Source organism: Malaclemys terrapin, chromosome 6 (genome assembly GCF_027887155.1).
Source record: "Malaclemys terrapin pileata isolate rMalTer1 chromosome 6, rMalTer1.hap1, whole genome shotgun sequence".
Classification (NCBI taxonomy): domain Eukaryota; kingdom Metazoa; phylum Chordata; order Testudines; family Emydidae; genus Malaclemys; species Malaclemys terrapin.
In genome coordinates, this window is record NC_071510.1 from 96,301,594 (window position 1) to 96,325,838 (window position 24,245).

Sequence of the window (24,245 nt, forward strand, 5' to 3'; positions counted from 1 at the left end):
TCACTGGCTTCGTAGCCATCCCTGAATGTATTAAAAGTACCTTTCTGGCTTTCAGGACTCTGTGGATTTATTTCATTCAACCCTCTGATTTCCTATCCACCTCTTCATCCTGCACACTCTCATTTCGGGTATTCGGCTCTTAAGTTACTTCCCAGTAATTGGCCACCATAAAATGGGTGTCACTTTCATTTAGATTGCTGCATCTGGAATTGACTTCCTCACTAAATATGTTGAAAATCACACTTCTCTTGCTTTAAATTCTTTCTAAACCTTGCCTACGTGCTTCACATTAGTTCAATTTTGCACTTAATGTTTTAGTCCTAGATCTCAAGAGTTTTAAAAAGGTGAAGTACCATTATAACCCTTGTACAGATCAGAAATTGAAGCATGGAGGGGTACCAGGGCCTGATTTTCCAGACCCTCACTACAATGACGAAACACTGAACCAGTATGAATATTTGTTTTTTTGCTATATCTTACATAGACAGTTTTGTAATACAGTAACTCCTCACTTAACGTTATAGTTAGTTTCACTTAGTCACATTTTTCAGGAACATATGTTAAGCAAATCCAATTTCCCCATAAGAATTAATGTAAATAGGGGGTGCTAGGTTTCAGGGAAACTTTTTTTTTTTTTTTTTTTTTTTTTTTTTTTTTGCCAGACAAAAGGCATTTTAAACCATTTTAAACAAGCAATTTAATACAGGTACTGTGTAAGTTTTTTAAACTATTTTAAAGGAACAATTTAGTATTACAATCATCACTGCTGAGTATGAAGCTTGGTTGAGGTGGTGGAGTCAGAGAGTGGAAGAGGATGGATTGTCCGGCTGCTCCTCTTGCTGTTCTTGCAAGCACAGGCACTGATTTTGCCGGGGGCAGGAGGCTCAATCCTCGGCCCATCCACTCCACCCCTTCCCCCAAGCTCCCACCCTGGACCCGCCTCTTCTCTCCTCCCACCTCCTCCCCCTTTACTTTGCACGTTACATCCTTGCTCCCCCCCCCCCCCCCACTTCTGAACCCTGCAAGCTAGCTGATTGTCGCGGGCAGGAGGCAGGGGAGGGAGGGGGGAGGTGTGCCGAGTCCTCGCTCCTCCCTCCCGCCTGGGATAATTAGCTGGTTTGCGGTGTTCGGGAGGCAAGGGAGGGAGGGGGAGCCTGCGCGCCGAGTCCTCACTCCTCCCCCCTCCCTCCTGCCTCCTAAATGCCACAAGCCAGCTGATTGCCGCGGGCAGGAGGTGCGGGGAAGAGGGGGAAGGCACTGATCTGTGGGGTCTGCTGGGGGGTGGGAGGCGTGCGGGGGCGGGGGAGGCAATATCGTAGGGAGGCTGCCAGCTGTGAAGAAAGCAGGCAGCCAAACAACGTAATAGTGGAGCATTGCACAACTTTAAATGAGCGTGTTCCTTAATTGCTTAGCAACGTAACAATGTTAACCGGGATGACTTTAAGTGAGGAGTTACTGTGCTGTGGATGAAGAATCCTAGAAGGAGAGGTGGTTGTGGTCTAGTGGCTTGAGCATGGAGCTAGGAGTTGAGACAACTGAACTGATCAGAAATGCTGATCTTCTGCAGCATTATTTGTAATAGAAGTTTAGATTATTCAGTGCCTTTGAAAATCAACCCCTCAGTCTGTCACTCAATTTCCACATACATAAAATCAGCATAAGTGCAAAGAATTTTAATGTACTGTGTTGAGCAACCTACGTTTGTGCGTACAACTGCAAACTACTTTTACGTGTTACTTTTCTAATCTCTTATTCTTAAAACTATTTCAGATCTTTTTTGTTCTGCGAAAGAAAGAGGGCCAAATTACATTCCTGCATGTCTTGCATCACTCAATCATGCCGTGGACCTGGTGGTTCGGAGTCAAATTTGCTGCAGGTAGTCAAGAGAGCTAAAATTATGTGTCGTAGTAAAACCTCCATACTCTATAAATGAAAAACATGTTCAAATGGACACTGTCAATTAAAAAAAAAAAATTACTTGGTCATAATTTGTATCTACTAGAGTTACAAGCAATGCCAAATGATTACTGTACCTGAACTAGATTATAAAGGAGGGAGAAATCTTCCATTTGGCAACACATTGTATATAGTCACTTCCCCCTGTTGCTGGGGGTGGAGGTGGGAGGCAGCTAGGGGCAGAAGGGATGGCATACCAATGGGGAGGTTGTGGTTTGTAAAACCCAGCAGGGGAATTATGGGGCAGGTACTTTATTATTGAAACTACTTCAAAAAATAATTGAGTAGATTTCATGTTGACATTGATTAGATTTGTGTGTTCCAAGGGACAGAGGGGAGAGTGTTTTCTCATCATTCTTTCTCTCTATAGCCTTAATTTTATTTAGAAATTATTCTAGTTTTTGTTGCAACTATTTCTGACTGGCCTTTGGGAGCAGAACTGTAGCGAGAGATAAGGCTGTAACTTTTCCAGCGCTAGTTAGATACAGTGATATCTGTTTGTGGAGGGCCAGCAACTTAAAAGATTTGGAAATTCAGCCAGGTAGCATCCAAATGTTTGGGAACTGGGAAAACCACCTGCTGTTTTTCCCTCATCTCGGTCTTTATACTCTCTTGTTACCCTAACCTTATAAATCCCTCCGCTCGCCTCAACAATCTCTCCACAGAGCAGAAATGACAAAAATCCAGAGATTCTTGCATCAGAAGCTTGTAGAATACATGGTCTTTCTAACCTGGGGCTTTACAGTGTAACAGACTTAAGGCTGCATCTTGAGCTAGAAGCATGATTCTCCAGCTCACATACGTATACCTGCAGTAGCTTGATGAGCGCTAGTGCACGTATAAATAGTAACCTTACTACGGCCAGACATGCAGTGTCAGGCATGGCTTGCCATGAAGAGTATAAGCATCCTGAAAATAGTGGGCACATACTAGCTAAGTTGTGCTGCTGCCCATTGTACCACAGTGATGCTACTATTTATACTCATGCCAGCTCTCATCAAGCTACTGCAAATGTGTACGTGAGCTGGGGAATCATAGCCCTGGCTTGTAGTATAGACATAGCCTAAAAACAGCATACAGCTTGAAACCTTCAGAGAAAATGCAAGCCTGTTGGAACCCGTGGTGGGGGATTTTATTCCTAGGGGTGGTGTGTCTGGAATGGGTTACTAGTTGAAAAATCAGTGGAGACTTGTCTGGGCATAGTTTCCTTTTCTGTAACATTTCACCCATCTTCCTTGACATTGGTTTTTTCCACAGCTTTGATGCTTAATTGAAGGAGAGAACCTTTGCCTACCTAATCCCTCCTGTGTATATTAGTTGCATGCATACAAAAATATGTCCTGAAAGAGGTACAAAAGCTTTGTGTGGATTCCATGGAAAGTTGTCTAATGTGCAGTTAGCTAATGAAGGAGACTGCTATATTTTCACTGTGTTTGAGTCCAATTTCTAATATATAAAGAAACTCTCATGTTTTGAACTGCATCCTTTTTCCCAAATCAGTGGTACTGTAGTACTAAAATTGGAGTTACCTTCCTCCGTTTACAAATCAGACCTTTTTAGGTCTGTTAATATAAAACACATTAATCTGGAATGCCCAGCACTTAACAGTAGCCCCCCCCCCCCCCCAAAAAAAAAAAAAAAAAAAAAAAGATTACATTACCCATACTGTTAATTTTCTGCCCTTTAGCTGGGCTTCAGAATGGTATACCAGCTGTGCACTTGTTCCATGACAAGGCATCTCAGACTTAAATCTTCTATGTGGTAATCTGGCAAATGCTTTCCACAAAGTGTGAGAGATCCATTTTGACTTGAGTCAGTAATATTCCCTCATGTAACCTTTAGAGTATTGTTTCTTTCTCAAAGCTTTATTGCCTATCTTTTAAACTAATCTTTCCAAATGTTCTCTTTGATGCCTTAAAATAATTTCCAAGAATTTCAGTACAACTGATGTTTATCTTGTATTTCATTTCCTAGTTGTTTCTTTCCTTTAAATAATAGCATTATGCTGTCTACTGCCCAGCCCTCTGACCTTGTTCTTAGTCCAAATCATCCAAATGATTTTTTTGACGAGATGAGGATCTTCTCCTTCTTATGACCTGACAAAGAGAATTGAAAACCATTTTTATGCAGCGCGGTGACTTTCTTCTGCAACAGTATTTTTGTAATGTTGCCTAGGTAGCTTTTTTCTAATGTACAGTAACTCATTTTGAGGCTTCTTCCATGAATTTTCACTATGCAGCCTAAAAAGGTAAATAAATGTAGTCTCAGAAAAGCAGTCAAATTGTTTGGGAATATGTGACCTAGAAACACAACATTTCAGAGAGAATTTTCAATTAAAACTGATGATGGTCACCTGTGTAGGGGGAAAGCTCCACTAACTTCTCTAAACATTAATAAAGGAAACATTTATTTTTAAAATTAGGGCTAGTTGAAACTGTTTTTGATACATAATTGGGCTTTCAACCAAATTATTTTTTTGCTAAAAGTTTTTTCATGGATTTCTCACCTGGAAATGTAGAATGTTTTGTATTTGAATTTCCACCAAATAATCAAAATGCTTTTCTCTGTCTCTCTATAAACCATTTTTTGACCAGCTATATTTAAAACTCAAGTCACTTCTTAAATATTACTACTATGGCCAAGATAATTTAACCCTATTGGAAACTGAGCAGGAGAGAGGGTTCTGGAGAAGGAAATATCTGCATGGATCCCCTCAATGAAGAGTTCCTTTATTATCATTCCATTTAATGGGTTTGGTCCCAAACTTGAGGATTGCATGGGCGGCTGAGGTCACACATCTTGAGGTCCCACACCTCTGCCCCTTGGGTCTTCCCTGGTCCTGGGAACATGGATCCTCTGGAGCTGTCCCCAGAGTGTGACTCAAAAGAATAGAGTAGAGCCTTGAGCTGTAGTACCTTTACTGGGAACCTCTAAGGGCTAGAGGTAGGATTGCTATATGGTTTCAGCCCCTGGACTTATGAAAAGCCAATCAAGGGATCTAGAAAAGAGGTAGAGCAGGAGGGGTGATGTCGCAGAGGTATTTGAGCCCCCTTCATGTAACACAGTAACAAAAAACTTATTTGCATTCAGTTAGACTAATTACACTTTTATTACAGCTTCGGAAAATTGACTTACCCTAGTAAAATGCCGCAATGTTTGTATTGAATAAAGTAGTTACATAAGCATTTGCTGAGAAGAAAGGGAACTGCTGAAATCTTTCAGAGTTGGTGACTACAGAGCTTAACTTGAATCTTTGTTTTATGTGCTAGTGAAAGTCGGGACACCCCTCCACACAGAGCCTCATGCTTTTATCTAGTTTTCTACTTAACTAACACAAGGCAAAAACCTTGCTTGGTTGCTAGACACAGGACTGTTTTTTTAGGATCCCTGGTGTAACAATCTTAGACTATTTTTATTATTCTACAGGTGGGTTAGGAACATTCCATGCTCTGTTAAACTGTGTTGTGCACGTCATCATGTACAGCTACTATGGACTCTGTTCACTGGGACCAGCCTATTATAAATACTTGTGGTGGAAAAAACACATGACATCTATACAGCTTGTGAGTATTGTGTCTGAGCCAGTCAAGTTGTATGTGAGTGAGTTCTTAATGTCACTTCTATGAACGTGGTTAAGAATTATTTTTACAATGGCACAAAAGAGTTTTACCTTCACTTTTCAACTGAGTTCAGCAGAAATCCTGAGACCAGTCAACTGTGTAAATAAAATCTGTTGACCTGATTTCCGGAGGTTCTGAGAACCCACAGTTATCTTTGAAGTCAGTGGGAGTTGTAGGTACTCAGTGTATTTAATTGCTTTGTACTCTTAAGTGTATTGATAAAGAACTATTTGTCCATTTAAGGACTGTTGGAGTATGAACTCTCACTAGGAACAAAGTGTGTTGTTTTTTTTGTTTTGTGTTTTTTTTTTTTTTTTTTTTTTTTTAAAGAAATTTGCAAAACAGTATTAAATAAGCTAACAGTTTACATTTTTTTAAAAAGGAAGGTTACAAGGACTATTTCTTAGGATTTATCTTCCTTTAAAGTAAGGTAAACATTTGGGTCTACAGAAGTTGATGATATCTCTTTAATTTGGATTTGGCCTTATTAAGAAATAACTGAATTGTCTGAAGCATTTTTATCATAGCTATTGTAATTGAGCATTACGATTTTCGTATGACAATCTTTCTTAAAAAACCCTTCTAAATTCTGTGCCTCAATATTGTGTGGCTCTGAGTTCTCCAAATAAATCATAGTGTGGAAAGGGGAAACAAAGGAAACTTTTTTTTTTTTTTTTTTTTTACCATTATCAACTTGATTACCTTTTAAATTTCTTTGGCTGCCATTTTGTTCTTGCACTAAACAAGAGTACCCCCGTGACTTTCTGTTGCATTTTATATACTTTAGACATGCTACCATTTTTGTTTCCTCTTTAAACTAAACAGATGTAATCCCTAACTATTAAAATCTTCTATAGGAAGAGAAGTTTGTTTATGCCTCTGCTCAATGGCCTAATACTTCTAGTTTACCACATTATTCTGCAAGTAGTCAATGGGACTAGTCAAGTTTAAGGGGTGGCAAAATCAATCCCTCTGAGAATGTGCCACCTTGAAAATAGCTCCAGCCAGGCCTTTCCTTCTGACTGGTAGGAAGAGTTCCTTCCCTGGTCTCCCTGATATGGATCTGCTCCCCTATCCTTGTACCATAATGATGTTTATAACTTTAAAACAAAAAAGTTACTTAATTAAAAAAAACAAACAAAAAAAAAAAACACCTCTCCCTGGCCAAGTAGGGGAGAGAATTTGTGTAGTCCTGCAAAACTCCAATTTCTCATCAACCTTCTTTTTTTGTGTGTGCACACGTTATGCTGATAGCTATTTAAACTTCTCTCTAGTATATCTTTATTGGATATTAGGAAAAACTTTTTCAGTAGGAGGGTGGTGAAGCACCGGAATGGGTTACCTAGGGAGGTGGTGGAATCTCCTTCCTTAGAGGTTTTTAAGGTCAGCCTTGACAAAGCCCTGGCTGGGATGATTTAGTTGGGAATTGGTCCTGCTTTGAGCAGGGGGTTGGACCTAGATGACCTCCTGAGGTCCCTTCCAACCCTGATATTCTATGATTCTATGATCTTTTTACATTTTTTTTAAATCATAATGCATAACTGAGCATATTTTTCCTTGTCTGTTTCCTCCAGGTTCAATTTCTTATGGTTACAGTTCACATAGGACAAATCTACTTTATGGATGATTGTCCATACCAGTATCCAGTTTTTATATTCATTATTTGGCTCTATGGCTCTATGTTTTTACTCCTGTTTCTCCACTTCTGGTATCATGCTTACACCAGAGGGCAGAGACCACCAAAGACTATGAAAAACGGAATCAGCAAAAGCAAAGATCACTGAAGCAATGTCTCATCTATATAAATGTGTACATCTCAGATCAGTAACTTGTACTACTTGACAATCAAGATATTTAGGTGCACACTACACTGTGTACATTTTACATGTTTTTCCAAAACAGAGCTTGTATTTTTACAATAAGTTATTTGGGTTTCTGATATTGCGGGGTGGGGGGGAGGGGTAATTTTCTGATTAAAGATTTGCAGGTTTTCAGTGACTTGCTGCACATATCTAGAGAAATGTTCTCTTTTTACCTAGAAGAAATGAATATTTAATTGCATTCTTACAGGTGAGATGCATATAAATAAAAAGATCTTCTTTAAGAAAATGTGTATGATAAGTACAGAATACTTTGAGCACTAAGAAAAGGTATAAAGAGCATTCATTTTAACTATCATAAGGTGTTGAAACTGTAGTTTAATTTTATTGAAATAACCATGAAAAATCATTGTTACATGCATAATTTATAGAGACTAAAACACATTGTTAATATAGTTAATACCTGAAAACATTCATATTTTTTGTACAAACTGTACCATATTAAAGAATGTAAGTTAAATAAAACCTTGGCAGATTAGTGTGTTTTAAAAAGAGAGATTTTTGGATTATAAAGTCTTTTACTAAAATGATTTAAGTTAATGAACTTTTAAAAATGTTTGTTTTTACTTAATTGAACATAAAAACTTTTGATTTAACATCCAGTCAAAAAAAAAGTGATTCATTGAAGTAGAATAACAATCTTACCTCATACTATTCAAAATTGTCTGTAGCTGTATTTTGATATCAGCAAACAGGAATGTTTACTGGAAAAAAAATCACGCAATTCAACAACCAAAACCATATTACATTTTTAGAATAGGTTTTGTGTAAAATACAAATGGCAGTTTCATTACTTTATTTTGCTGTATTCTTTCTCCTTTCCACTGCCTGTGGAAATGAACGGTGCCTAATGAGAAATTGTTTTGTAAAATTCATGGCTAAGTTTCTCTGTTAATAGCAGAAGTGCCTTGTTTTTGCCGTGTGGTACTAAATGAACTGTTCAAAGAGATTGCAGACTACACAGATTTATGGAGAGGGAGAAGGGGCAGATGATTGTGTACTAGTTAACTCCAAACTATGCAGAATAAACTGATAAGGGACTGGTCAGAGGGACATGTCAGCTGGCTTAGTAGCAATTTATAGGACCTAGAGCTATATGCAGATAGTGTCCCTCTACTTCTGTGAGATTGTCAAGGGATGACTATTGTGCAGAACTAAGCTAAACTATATTCTGCCATGAGATGCACACCATACAGCATTGATTGATTGATCTTGTTTTTGTGACAACTCTCACTAGTGATGGGCTGAAATCTATCTTGTACTCTGCTCTGATCTGCTGGAGTTGTGATGTTCTCTAAAATGTGTCTTCTGACCCACCCGTTTGTATTAGTGGTTGAAGAACTCCAAAAAGGCATGTTTTATTGTTATATGTACAGGATTACCAGAATAGTGTTGCAGGTGACTTCTTATAAAAATAACAAAAAGAAGAACAGGAGTACTTGTGGCACCTTAGAGACTAACAAATTTATTAGAGCATAAGCTTTCGTGGACTACAGCCCACTTCTTCGGATGCATATGAAGAAGTGGGCTGTAGTCCACGAAAGCTTATGCTCTAATAAATTTGTTAGTCTCTAAGGTGCCACAAGTACTCCTGTTCTTCTTTTTGCGGATACAGACTAACACGGCTGTTACTCTGAAACTTATAAAAATAACATATCTGAGTCTTCCTTATTGAACTAATAAACATAGATTTGATTCTTGTTTTTCTGCCTTGTTAAATGTTAAAGTGGTATATGGGGACTTAGTTGCTACTTGAAGACTATTAGATATATATTTCTAATACTGTTTTCTTGTAACAAAATAAATCACAATGCTGCAATGCTTAGTTTGAATTTCTTCATTAATTTTATCTTAATCTGTGTAAAAGACTGAATACCCCCAATGAGTTGTTTTTTAATAACATGATGAAAAAACTCCATCGAAGTTGTTTTGAAATACTGTAATAAGATATTAAAGAACTAAGATTTATACCTATCTTCCAGCATGTAATTATTAATCTCTTAAATGAGTGTTTTATAACTCGTATTTCCAAACGTGCTGGGTGAGTGAAGTTTTTGATTTACTGTTTTGGTGGATTTTTTTTTTTTTTTTTTTTTTTGATGAATTGGCAAACAAATCTTGGAGAAGACCAAGATACACACTTGTGTTAGCACTGGCCATCTTTCTATGAGAATAATGTATGTACAGTCACTATTTACATGGAATACTACATTTCCAAAAATTACTCCTCATGCCTGGTAATTTCTAGAAAACATTTTCGGGAGGTGATGGAGGTGGGGAAAGGGAAATAAAGCTACATTTTCCTTCTGTGTAGGTGTGCTGAGGAGAGGCTGCTACTGCTTAGTTTTCTTACTATAAAAGCACTGCCCTTCTAAAAGACCCCTACCTCTAAAAGAGCAAACATTCCCTACCTCAGTAATTCCTTATTCACATACTGGATTATTTTTCCACATCTTATGTGGCCAGGCCAGACTTTGTAGTCAGCCCTCTTTGCCCCATGAAGCCTTATTTAACCAGCAAACAAAAGAATAGGTAGAAACAGGTCAGCAACACTCTTTTCTTAAAGGTGAGTAGTGATCCATAGAATTGTTTTATCTCCATCATAGTATACACGCTTGACTCACCCCCTGGCAAGAGAAGGAGCAACTTTAGTTTCCCAAGTCCTTTGACCTACTTCTCTCCACCTCAAGGTTGTTGAAAGTAAACATCTGAGTTGGTAACAGTTGAAGGGGAACTTATCCTTTCAGAGGGGTGGTCCTGATACAAACCTATAGGATGAATGCATGTGTAGTATGTTGTAATTTAAGTACCTCCAAATTATTCTCAAATTCACTACCTTGCACAAAACCCTTTGGCCACTCAAAACCACAGAGCCTAATGTAGCACTTTTAGTCACTCCTCTTTAATAACTAGAGGCTTCTCCCTAAGGCCAATATATTTTTGTATAAAATGAATCAGTTTGTCTCTGTGCCCAAACCATGCTTGGAAAAACTCAGACCCACTCTCTATTATGTTTTAGGTCAGAATAAGTGAGTAGAGAAATGGAACAATCCGTATGAATGGGTGTCTACGGATACTGAGGGAAATTGGTTTGAGTCTCATTTCAGAGGTTTAGCTGAGGTATTAGAGCCCTCTGCTGGATGAAACTCTAACTTTAGGAGTTTCCTGAAAACTCAGTGCTCACTGACAGGTTTCAGGGTAGCAGCCGTGTTAGTCTGTATCCTCAAAAAGAACAGGAGTACTGTGGCACCTTAGAGACTAACAAATTTATTAGAGCATAAGCTTTCGTGGGCTACAACCCACTTCTTCGGATGCATATAGAGTGAAACATAAGCTTATGCTCTAATAAATTTGTTAGTCTCTAAGGTGCCACAAGTACTCCTGTTCTTTTTCAGTGCTCACTGTCTGTATTACATACTGTATATGACACCTTCACTTTATAAAATAGTGGCTAAAATCAGTTCACAAAGCAGGAATAATGTTTTATTGGGAAGGGCACTTTCTAGACATATATGAAGACCAAGCTCCGGTGCTGAAGCGTTTACAAACTTATCTAGATAACATCCAAATAGGGAAGTGAGAGAGAAAACAAGTAAAACAATACTGTTAATTAGTGAAGCTAAGCAAGACAGGTTTATTGGCCTCCTGGAAGAAAGGTGTTACTGAGAGCAATTTAGAAGAGAGGGTGAAGGTATAGAGGGCAGTAAATTAGGCCTAGTTTAAATATGACTCAGACAATGGGGAGAAAATCATTGACAGTTTGAATGGCTGGTGAGGGGAGATTATGTTGGATAGCTCTGGGGTAGAAAGGTGGATGTCTGGGATGCCAGAGCTGGCTACTTGTAATAGAAGTGTTAGGAAAAAGTAACCAAGAAAAATATTTGATTGAAAAGATGGGCGGGGGAGAAATCAGCAAGAATTTGTAGATGCCATGTTATCCTTAAACAATCAGTTTCCCATTGCCAAGATTATCAGATGTAGCAAACTTTTCACAAGACTGAAAATTCTCTAATATAGTGCAGCAGGGGTAGCTCAAAAGTGGTTCTAGGGTGTGTGCACCCATTAATTTTCTTAAAGTAGCAGCAGAGAATTTTAAAGGTCTAGCCTTGCCCAAACCATTGTAGCTCTTGTTTTGCTGCCTCCTCTATTATTTTCTGTTGTGAGGCTTTCACCTCTTCCAGCTCCCAGTTTGTCTCATGTAACTATCTCTCCAGGGCTTGTAATTGACTTGACATCTGCTGTTCAGCAATCCTGACCAACTCTATCCAGTTCATTGACTCCTCATCCTCACCCCTGGGCCACCCAGCCCAACACCCTATGTCTGAGTGAGGGTTGGCTTATAGTCAACTGGTCCAATTGGTACCCTTTCTTAAAACAGGGCTAGGAAATTAGGCCAGTCTCTGCCTACAATTGCATTCATTGGTCCGTAAGCCATGCCTATAACATTAGAGCCATATACTACCCTTTCTTCACAGACATATACTGCTGTTACCAATGAGATTTGGACAGACTACAGAAAAGCACAGTATGAACAAGAGGAGAGGTGGCGGGCTGAATCGCGGGATGAACAGAGCAAGTGGCAGGCTGAAGATGATAGGTGGCGTCAGCTTGCAGACAGAAGGCAAGAGTCGATGCTCTGACTGCTGGAGCATCAAACTGATATGCTCCAGCGTATGGTTGAGCTGCAGGAAAGGCAGCAGGAGCAGAGACTGCCGCTACAGCCCCTGTGTAACCAACAGCCCTCCTCCCCAAGTCCCATTGCCTCCTCACCCAGATGCCCAAGAACAGGGTGCGGGGGGCCTCCGGCCACCCAGTCACTCCACCCCAGCTGATTGCCCGAGCATCAGAAGGCTGGCCTTCGATAAGTGTTAAAGTTTTAAACTGAAGTGTGTCCTTTTCCTTCCCTCCTCCCCCACCCCTCTCGGGCTACCTTGGCAATTATCCCCCTAGTTGTGTGATGAATTAATAAAGAATGCATGAAGGTGAAGTAACTAACTTTATTGCCTCTGCAGTGGTGCTCGAAGGGAGGAGGGGAGGGTGGGGTGGGTGGTTTACAGGGAAGTAGAGTGAACCGGGTGGGGGGGGCGGAGGGTTCATCAAGGAGAAACAAACAGAAGTTTCTCACCGTAGCCTGGCCAGTCACAAAACTCGTTTTCAAAGCTTCTCTGATGTGCACCGCGCCCTGCTGTACTTTTCTAACCACCCTGGTATCTGGCTGCACGTAATCAGTGGCCAGGCAATTTGCCTCAACCTCCCACCCCTCCATAAATGTCACCCTTACTCTCACAGATATTGTGGAGCACACAGCAAGCAGCAATAACAATGGGGATATTCTTTTCGCTGAGGTCTGAGCGAGTCAGTAAGCTGCGCCAGCGCGCTTTTAAATGTCCAAATGCACATTCCACCACCATTCGGCACTTGCTCAGCCTGTAGTTGAACAGGTCCTGACAACTGTCCAGGCTGCCTGTGTACGGCTTCATGAGCCATGGCATTAAGGGGTAGGCTGGGTCCCCGAGGATCACGATAGGCATTTCAACATCCCCAATGGTTATTTTCTGGTCCAGGAAGAAAGTCCCTTCCTCCAGCTTTCGAAACATCATGTACCTTTACCGGCCATCCCATGTTAATGTTGGTGAAACGTCCCTTGTGATCCACCAGGGCTTGCAGCAGCATTGAACAGTACCCCTTGCGGTTTATGTAGTCGGTGGCTTGGTGCTCTGGTGCCAAGATAGGGCTATGGGTTCCGTCTATCGCCCCACCACAGTTTGGGAATCCCATTGCAGCAAAGCCATCCACTATGGCCTGCACGTTTCCCAGATAGCAGGTCTTTGATTGCCCTGGCAACTTGGATCACAGCAGCCCCCAAAGTAGATTTGCCCACTCCAAATTGATTCCCGACTGACCGGTAGCTGTCTGGCGTTGCAAGCTTCCACAGGGCTATCGCCACTCGCTTCTCAACTGTGAGGGCTGCTCTCATCCTGGTATTCTGGCGCTTCAGGGCAGGGGAAAGCAAGTCACAAAGTTCCATGAAACTGCCCTTACACATGCAAAAGTTTTGCAGCCACTGGGAATCGTCCCACACCTGCAGCACGATGCGGTCCCACTAGTCTGTGCTTGTTTCCCGGGCCCAGAACCGGCATTCCACGGCATGAACCTGCCCCAGTAACACCATGATTTGCACATTGCTGGGGCCCGTACCTTGTGTGAGGGCTGTGTCCATGTCAATTTCCTCATCACTCTCGTCGCCGCGCTGCAATCACCTCATTGGCTGGTCCTGGTTTTGCTTTGGCATGTCCTGGCTCTGCATATACTCCAGGACAATGTGCGTGGTGTTCATAGTGCCCATAATTGCCGTGGTGATCTGAGCGGGCTCCATGATCCCAGTGCTATGGCGTTTGGTCTGAAAAAAGGCGCGAAACTGAAGGAGGGAGGGAGGGACGACTAACGACATGGTGTACAGGTACAGGGAATTAAAATCAGCAAAGGTGGCTGTGCCTCAGGGAGAAACACAAACAACTGTCACACAGAATGGCCCCCCCAAAGATTGAACTCAAAACCCTGAGTTTAGCAGGCCGTTGATTTCACGGAGGGAAGGGGAAGCAAATGAATACATCTATTTTTTTACATCTTAAGCTGGCAGCAGACGGTGCAGCATGACTGATAGCCCTCGGCATCTTCTGGGTGCTTGGCAGAAGATACTGTACTACGACTGCTAGCCATCATCGTCAAAACGGTTCAATCGGACTACCGGCAGGACTGAGTCTCTGGGAGACAAAGCATGTCTGCCCAAGTGCCTCTGATTGAACTGGAATACAACGATGACGGATATCAATCTTAATACACCATCTACTGCCAAAAGGCAAGGGGCTGCTGCTGTGTAGCAATGCAGCCCCACGTCTGCCAGCACCCAGATAGCCGATGAAGGCTACCAGTCGTACTGCACCGTCTACTGCCAAAAGGCAATTAGCTGCTGCTGTGTAGCAATGCAGTACCACGTCTGCCGGCATCCAGATGACATATGGTGATGGTTGTCTGCACAGGTAACTCAGGTAAAAAGGCGCGAATCGATTGCCGTTGCTCTGATGGAGGGGGAGAGGCCTGACGGCATGTACCCAGAACCCCCCGCGACACTGTTTTGCATCATCAGGCATTGGGATCTCAACCCAGAATTCCAATGGGCGGCGGAGACTGCGGGAACTGTGGGATAGCTACCCACAGTGCAATGCTCCGGAAGTCGATGCTAGCCTCGGTACTGTGTACGCGGTCCGCCGGCTTCATGCACTTAGAGCATTTTATGTGGGGACACACACAATTGACTGTATAAAACCGATATCTATAAAACCGGTTTCTATAAATTCGACCTAATTTCGTAGTGTAGACATACCCTGAGTCAGATATCACCAGCAGAAGGTTGCTGTTCTTTTTTGGTGGTTTGGGTTCTGTAGCTTCCCCATCAGTGTGTTGCTCTTTTAAGACTTCTAAAAGCATGCTCCACACCTTGTCCCTCTCAAATTTTGGAAGGCACTTCAGATTCTTAAATTTTGGGTTAAGTGCTGTAGCTATTTTTTAGAAATCTCACATCAGTACCTTCTTTGCGTTTTGTCAAATCTGCTGTGAAAGTGTTTTTAAAATGAACATGTGCTGGGTCTTCATCCAAGATGGCTATAACACGAAATATATGCATATAAAACAGAGCAGGAGACATACAATTCTCCCCCCAAGGACTACAGTCACAAATTTAATTAACACTTTTTTTTTTTTAACGAGCATCATCAGCATGGAAGCATGTCCTCTGGAATGGTGGCCGAAGCATGGAAGGGGCATACGAATGTTTAGCATATCTGGCACGTAAATACCTTCCAAAAAAATTAATAAATTTCAATTGATATTCTATTGTTATCCGTGTGATTAATAGCGATTAATTTTTTGAGTTAACCGTGTGAGTTAACTGCGATTAATTGACAGCCCTAATTTAAACCAAATACAAGTGTTCCCAGTTCTCTCAGCATTCCATGAACAATTCAGACTGATTAAGCATAAAGTAAGGTTCAACCATGGAACTTTTGGTTTTTTGGTTAGTTGTTAATTTTTTTTTTTTTAATTGCATGGCAATATGGATCCTAGTGTCTGATTTCTGTGACACAGAGAGCACATTTTCAAAAACAGGATATATCTTTGTGATGACCACTTGTTTGCATTTGGTGCCCAGCTACGTGACCGGGGAATGACAAACAAATGCTGTTTGTGCTCAAATTACAAGTTTTTCCAAGGGCAAAATTTTGGGTTCAGATATAAATTTTGGGTTCTGATTCTCTGTTGAACTACTCTCCTTTCACAGAGGTGTAACTCCATTCATTTAGTTCTAATAGAGTTACACCAACTTGAAACTGAAGTAACGCCATGGTGACTCAAGGACTTGGGTGAGAAGCTTTTTAACATTCAGCCAATTGAGCATAAACTCACATGGCAGAGAGGCCCATGAACATTTGTGAAATTAACTAAGGAAAAGTGATAATTCTCATTATTAGCTCTCTGACATTAAGCAGACTGAAAACGTCTCACTGTGCACCTTTGTTCATAATCCTGCTCTAGGAGAGAAGTGTATCATCCTTAATCATAAAGTAAATCACCTGATACCATTTCAAATTTGCAAACTCGAAACTTAAAATCCATGTAAAGTTTGAGATCAGTGTAAATTACTCTTTTGGAAACTTAAATGCTTTATTTGATGTTTGTAGAGAATATTAATATAGTAAAACCAGTAAATTACATGTGTTGCCAAAGAGCTTTTTGACTAAATGCACATGTGCTTTGGAAGTGCCTTGCTACTTAGTTTACTGTTTAGTATATAAAAGCTGAGTTGTGTGTTTTTTATATTGATGAGATGTGTATATATTACTAATATGTGAAGTCTCATAATTGCTGTGGCACAGATTTTCAGTTAGGTAAAATGTACTGGTAAAATGTTAGGTTTTGAATATGGATACTTTATGGTGATGTCACACACAAGATAGTTTCCAAAAATCTCTCTCTCGTGTCACAGAATTACCAGTGTGAGATCATTTCTGCAGGTCTCCTGTACTATAAAATTTAGCAGTACATCACAGGTAATAACTGGGGGGAAGAGTTAATATGGGCTGAAGCCAGGGCCGGTTCCAGGCACCAGCTTGGCAAGCAGGTGCTTGGGGCAGCCACTCCGGAGAGAGGCGACAGGTCCAGCAATTTGGCAGATGGTCCCTCACTCCTGCTCGGAGCGAAGGACCTTCTGCCGAATTGCCGCCGCAGATCACGATTTTGGCGCGCTTTTTTTTTTTTGGCTGCTTGGGGCAGCCAAAACCCTGGAGCCGGCTGAGGCTGAAGCTGTTTCTTCCTAGAAGACAAAAGAGGACAAACACATACAAAAGGGGAAAGAAAAGAACAGTAAACATAGCAAATGAAGCTTTCCTCTCTGGTGTTGACTTTCACTTGCAACCTCTCTGCTGGAAAAACACAGGCACGGCCTTTTAGCCTTATCAGCCTCTCCAAAACCTGGCAAACTTGTTCCAGCATGGGGCTGTGTAGAGCAATGTTTTGCTTGGCTTTTTGGTCACAGGCTTACAACAGTATTTTAAAATATGTAGTGCTGGCTGGCTGAGCCTGACTTTTATTAGACAGAAGGAAAAAGAAGAGGGATAAGATAGTAGAAGAAATAAGAGGGGCTGAGGGAAGGAAACTTGGTGGGGAGAGGAGAACAAAGTCTCACATTCCAGCCAGCATAGGTGACTGGTGAAAATGTTCTTTGGGGGAACTGAATGAAACTTAATAGCAACTGTGCTCAGGAACATGTGACATTCAGAATTGTGTGATTCCAACAGCAGTGGTTTTGGTGTATAATAGTGTATATATTCAAGCTGCAAATAGAAACATTGCTTGTTTACTGTATACAACATTAGATCACAACCCAGTGGCCAATCTGTTTATCTTGTGTTAGTCCACTTACATTGGTAATAAAACACATTCAGAAAGAACACAAATAAAAACCTTGCTCTTACTTTCTGATTGCAGTAGAAGTTGTCTGTTTTCCTTGGAAGCGTACATTTTCACAGCTTCTGAAGAATCAATGTTTTTAGTGATGTCAGATTCAATGTTCAGGATAGCCAAAGCTGAAAACCTTTTCTGACTCATTGTTCTCAAGTATGTTTTAATTCGCTGCATTGCTGAGAAGGATGTTTGAGACTTGACTTAGCCAACAGACAGTGAAGAGCTAACTGAACCAGTTTACAGAAATTGGGGTACTCTGAGGCTGTTAGCTTGGATCTCAGATTTTTCTAACATTACACCTTGTCCATGAGATTCAGTATCAGTATGTGCAATCTACATTTCAGATTTTGCTAAACTGGCATTGATTGCTATGATCTTTCCATAGATTTCCAGCACCTTGTCAACTATGAGAGGTTCACAAATCAGAATGGCATTTACACTTCTGGCAAGCTTATTCATTTCCTCAGAAAACCTTTTAATTTCCTTGTTAATAACTGGGAAAAAAGTTGTTGGCACCACTTTTGCTTAAGTTTCTGTGATTCAGCTGGAAGGTGCTCTCTTGCTCCACTGCTTGAGTAGACAATGAAGTCGCTTGGTTTTAAATTTTACCCTGGTCACCAAACACCTTTTGTCTTCCTCTCCCTTGATTGAAATTCCAACATTTTCAGCATTTTGCAAGACATTGTCCCAAACACGATTCCATGATTTTTCACTTCTCATGTTTTCTAAAAGTACTTTTCCTGCTCAGGAGAGTGGCCTTTTTGGTTTGCAGGGCCTTGTGTGTGATTTGATGATCAAAAACTAATAGATGTGATAAAAATCTGTCTCTTGCACTTGTTGCAGTAAACCACTTACTTCAACAAAACTTCAATTACTTCCACGCTGGCTGAGCTTGTTTAGATATTGGATGATAGCTTTCATGTTAGTTATTCTAATTTCATACTAAGTCAAACTTCAGAAAGAGCATCACTTGCATTTTGAAGTTAATACATGGAGGAGAAAAATCCATTTGATAACATCCTTACTGAAACAGTAGAACATATGGATTAGCATAGGGTGTTACCATTTTACCACACACATACTAGTCAGAGCTGATATGAAAAATGTGTGGGTGGGGGGCTCCACTAGGAAGATCTAAGGAGACACTATGATGAGTCCAGTGCTCACCACTAATACTAGCTCCTGGAAAGGGATATAGATAGGGCCCTACCAAATTCATGGTCCATTTCATGGTCATAGGATTTTAAAAATCCTAAATTTCATGATTTCAGCAATTTAAATCTGAAATTTCATGATGTTGTAACTGTAGGGATCCTGACCTAAAAAGGAGTTGCCTTGCAAACCCCTCCCCCCCCCCCCCAAAGCTAGTGTAGGGAGGTTGCAGTACTGCTACCCTTACTTCTGCACTGCCTTCAGAGCTGGGCGGCCGCAGAGCAGCGGCTGCTGGCCAGGAGTCCAGGTCTGAAGGCAGAGTTGCTGCCAGCGCAGAAGTAAGCATGGCATGGTATGGTATTGCCACCCTTACTTCTGCGCTGCTGCCTTCAGAGCTGAGCCCTCGGTCAGCAACTGCCACTCTCCAACTACCTACCTCCGAAGGCAGTGCAGAAGTAAGTGTTGCAACACCATGGCCCCCCTAAAATAACCTTGCAATCTCCTTTTGGGTCAGGACTCCCAGTTTGAGAAATGCTGGTCTCCCCCATGAAATTTACATAGTATAGGATAAAAGCACACAAGGCCACATTTCATGGGGGGAGACCGGATTTCATAGTCTGATGCATTTTTCATAGCTGTGAATTTGGCAGGACCCAAGATATAGATAATCTTAGCAGGGTGCTGCCCTGGAACACTGCATATGTGTTCCATCTTTTACATATTTCATATCACCCTGTCTAGTCACTAGACTCTAGTGGGTGTCTGATAAATTTGAAGCAACCACCCTTAGCTGCTGGATGAGAGAATCTTTATGCTACTGCCATATAGTGTCCAAGATGCTGTGAGTAGGGGGTATCTCCACAACACTATACCTCTCACGCTACCTTCCAGGTTACTGCTGAATATCTCCAGTGCTCGATTCCTCTTTCAGCCATTTAAAAAAATATTTCTATTTTATCCCTCCCACCCCACAAATAGCTCCAGTACATACCTCTCCTGCTCATCACTTTCCTAAATAGCAAGTACACATTACAATTGATTATTGTTTTAGTGCTGTCCACAGGGCTTCAAATAGCATAGGAAACAGTGAACACCCTAGGGTGCTCACAAGCTACTTAAAGGAATACTACCATATTCCTGTATACTACAGTTAGCTGAAGTAGCTAGTGTTTTTAGTGTTGCTATGAGACTCGTACAGTGGCAGTGTGGCTTGGTACACTTTAATGGAGTGTGGCGAACTCTGCTTGTGGCTAGAATATCTACACCTCCTTTCTGTTTTAATTCCAAAACTCCATCACAGATATACCAGCCCTCGGTTTGACCAAGGGTGCGGGAACATACAAAATGGTTCCTAATGTTGTATGTTATTGCAAAAACTTTATACCTATAATGGCAACACCTTTGCTTTAATAAACTCTAGTGATTATGCCAATAATGTTAATGATCTTAATTGCACTAATTAATATTTGAAACATTTTAAATATTAATGCTATGTTAAATTTACTTGGAAAAGAGCTACAGAAAGGGCACAAGAAAGATTTTTCTGAGGTAGAGGCATTTATTTTTTGTTTTGAATAGTCAGTGAATGGTATTTGAAAAGATGCAGATTATTACTTTTGAGATGCATCCACCAAAATGTCTCGTTTTCTTTCAACTTTCTTACTGTCATGCACAGAAATCTCTGATGGAAATAGCAAAGGGTCAAATGTTTTAATCTTTCTGTGATCCGACTTAACTGCAAGTGTAATGAGTAAGATTCACCATAATGAAATGATGTGTACTCAATTGACAATCGTTCGCACTTGTTCACTTTGACACTATAATAGAAACTTTGAAATTGTAAAATAAGTAATGTTTTAATTGAGCAATTGTTGCTGTTAATGCTGATCACTGATGACACCTATATTTAAGCATTTGTATGACCCTGTTTTGCACAGAAAGGGAGTTTCTTTGTAATTTGGTGCTGTCTCTTTCCATAAAGAGGTTTTTATGGTCTGTATTCCAAACACAATTAACTACTGCACCAAACATCCCCATGGAGGGGAAAGCTTTGAAAAAGATATGTGCAGAAGGGCCAGTAAACAGGGCTTCATAGCTTGAAGGACTTTCAGGCTAGACAGAACCATTAGATAATCTAGTTTGATGTCCTGTACATCACCATACAATTTCATCCAGCTACCCCTGTCCTGAGCCCAGTAACAAATTGTCTATGACTAAAATGTATATTCAAGCATGGCATCCACTCTTGATTTGAAGACATGAAGAATCTACCATTTCCCTTGGTAGTTTACTCCAGTGGTTGATCACTCTCATTAGAAATTGGGCACAAATTTTTAATTTAAATTTGTCTGGATTCAGCTTCCAGACATTGATTCTTGTTTCACCTTTTTCTGCTAGATTAAAGATCCCTTTAATGCCTAGTATTTTGGCCTCGTGAAGGTGCTCACACATCCTAATCAAGTCAAATCTCAGTCTTCTTTTTGATAACTAAACAGATAGCGCTCTTGAACTCGCTCACTGTAAGGCATTTTCTCAAGTCCTTGGATCTGTGCCCTCTCCAATTTTTGATAATCTTTTACAAAATGTGGACACCAGAACTGGATGCAGTATTTCATATTGGTCTCACCACTACCATAAATAGAGGTAAAATCACCTCCATGCTCTTACTCATTTTTCCTGTTTATATATCCAACAATCACATTAGCCCCTTTTTTTGCCCCTGCATTGCACTGGGAGCTTGTGTTCAGTTACTTGTCCACTTCATTAATGACTTGGATACCAGAGAGGAAGATGGGGAGTATGCTTATACAATTTGTGGATGACACCAAACTGGGGGAGGTTGCAAGCACATTGGAAGACAGGATTAGAATTCAAAAGGGCCTTGATAAATTGGAGAATTCATCTGCAATCAAGATGAAAATCAGTAAAGACCAGTGCAAAGTACTACACTTAGGAAGGAAAAATCAAATGCCCAACTACAAAATGGGGAATAACTGGCTAGACAGTACTACTGCAGAAAAGGATCTGGGGATAATAATGGATCACAAACTGAATGAGCTAACAATGTGATGCAATGGAAAAAAAGACAAATATTCTTCTGGGGTATATTAACAAGAGCATCATATATAAACTATGGGAGGTATTGGCCCATTCTACTGGGCACTGGTGAGGCCTCAGCTGGAGTAAGGGGTTCAATTATAGGTGCCACACTTTAGATAAGATGTGGACAAACTGGAGAGAGGTGCGGGGTGGAACCTTATAACAGCCTTCAAATATGTTAAGGGCTGCTACAAAGAGGATAGTGTTCAGTTGTACTCCATGTCCACTGAAGGTAGGTCAAGAAATAATGGGTTTAATCTACGGCAAGGGAGATTTAGGTTAGTGTCCCCATGTAAGCCACCACTACTCCCTGGCTCTAAACACATGCTGCCACATTCAGTCTGGAGGTTTATTTAATTGTTTTATAACAAAGGATAACAAAACAAACAGAAGGCAGTCTTAACTCATTACCCAGGCTTCAGGGCCACCCCTCCCAGGGGACTCTGGTACTCTAGCTGCTGGCAGCTTCCTCACCTCTGTCAGCTCAGCTCAGCTCCTCTCTTGGAGCTGCAGCCACTGGATTGTTTCCTTGAGCTCCTGGCCACCTTGCTCCAGGGACCCACCGCCAGCATTAGCTCTAGTCCAACATGATTTTGCTACCCAGCCCTCTTTAATTAGTTGGATTAGGGTCAGCTATTCCAGTGCAGAGGCGCTAGGCTCAGTCTATCCCCAGGGAGCAGTTACCCTATGACTGTTAGCTATTACAAAAAACTTTCTATCAGGATAGTTAAATACTAGAGTAGGTTACTAAGGGAAGTTGTGGAATCCCCATCATTGGAGGTTTTTAAGAACAGGTTGGACAAACCACTGTCAGGGAGGGTCTAGGTGTACTTGCTTCTGCGTTAGCAGGAGGGAGCTAGACCTTTCCAGCCCTATATTTCTATCCTTCTATGCTCCTATATTGGGGTGTATATACCCCATATTGGGGTGTATATAGTCCACATTGGGATAGAACTGGGTTAAGCAGTTTTGGACTCCCACACCACTGCAAAGCCTGCACTACCTAGACGAGGAGTTTAAAAGAGAGCCAGGTAGCTCAGTTAGGGGAGGAAATAGCACAGAGGCTAGTGGAATAGCCCAACAGTTCATGTGCAAGTGTACAGCAGAAGGTGGGTCCACAAGCAGCAGCTACCCCAGATCCCAGAGCAGGGATTAATTTATCCCTAAGGATTAAGGAAGCCTTCACTTGGATTGTTTGGTACTGCGATCATGCCCTGGGAAAGTAAGTAGTAGGAAGTGTCCTGTGAGACAGTCTTGGAGCACCCTGGGTGCTTGATATTGCTGCCACTTGTAGAGCCCTTGGTCAGCGCCTAGTGGAGAGGGAGGATCCAGGTTCCTCTGCCAAACATCTCTCATGAAACAAGAACAAACCCTTCTCCAGACTACAGGGGAATACAGATGTTGTGAGATCTGAGGCAAGGGCACGCAGCCCACAGGAACCTGGAGGTGGGCTGAAGGCTCTTTGTTTTGTGGGGACATTGGCCAGCTATATCTCGTTGGATTCTGAGTAGCAGCCATGTTAGTCTGTATCCACAAAAAGAACAGGAGTACTTGTGGCACCTTAGAGACTAACAAATTTATTAGAGCATAAGCATCCGAAGAAGTGGGCTGTAGTCCACAAAAGCTTATGCTCTAATAAATTTGTTAGTCTCTAAGGTGCCACAAGTACTCCTGTTCTTTTTTCGTTGGATTCTGTTATTCTGGAAGAGAGTCGACTCAATTGGTGACCTGGCTGTAGGGCCAAGTTATTACCTATTGGAAGAGGGACTGCCACAGAGTTGGAGTGAGTGCTGGCAAGGGATACGTGAGACAGGGGAGAGCTGGGACCCTGTGACCTACGTGCTACACAGCACAACAGTAAGTCAGAGTAAGTCAGACCCCTAAATCCTTTTCAGAGTCACTGTTTTCCAATCTCCCATTTGGTAGGTATGGCCTGGATTCCTTGTTCCTAAACATGTTTTGTTTGAATCCAGATCTCTCTGTAAGGGCAGGTCTTCTCTACGGGGGGAGGGGGCGGAAGAGGAGGGTCGATTTAAGATACGCAAATTCAGCTACACGAATAGCGTAGCTGAATTCGACCTATCGGAGCTGACTTACCCCACTGTGAGGACGGCGGCAAAATCGACCTCTGCGGCTCCCCGTCGACGGTGCTTACGACGGCGCTTACTCCCACCTCCGCTGGTGGAGTAAGAGCGTCGATTCGGGGATTGATTGTCGCGTCCCGACGAGACGCGATAATTCGATCCCCGAGAGATCGATTTCTACCCGCCGATTCAGGTGGGTAGTGTAGACCTAGCCTAAGACTGCTCTCTCCTCATCATTATTTACCACTCCACCAAGCATTGGGTGATCCACAAATTTTATCAACTGTGAGTTTATATTTACTATCCAGTCATTGGTGAAAATGTTAAATAGTGTTGGACCTAGTACCGATCCCTGCAGAACCCCCACTAGAAAGACCTCCATTCGGTGATGACTTCCCATTGAAAACTACATTGTTAATTAGCTATTTCTTAAA

The 24,245-nt window shown here is 41.5% G+C and overlaps 1 protein-coding gene across 1 annotated transcript in view; it reads left to right on the forward strand.

Annotated features, from left to right (window-relative positions):
- The window catches only part of ELOVL7 (ELOVL fatty acid elongase 7), a 62,076-nt gene extending 53,140 nt beyond the window's left edge, over window positions 1-8,936 (forward strand). Inside the window, exons 7-9 of the mRNA XM_054032907.1 lie at window positions 1,771-1,876; window positions 5,383-5,519; window positions 7,151-8,936. Coding sequence (XP_053888882.1) covers window positions 1,771-1,876; window positions 5,383-5,519; window positions 7,151-7,360 — 453 coding nt within the window. The 3' untranslated portion in view covers window positions 7,361-8,936. The remainder of the gene's footprint in view (window positions 1-1,770; window positions 1,877-5,382; window positions 5,520-7,150) is intronic.
- Window positions 8,937-24,245: the final 15,309 nt, after the last annotated feature.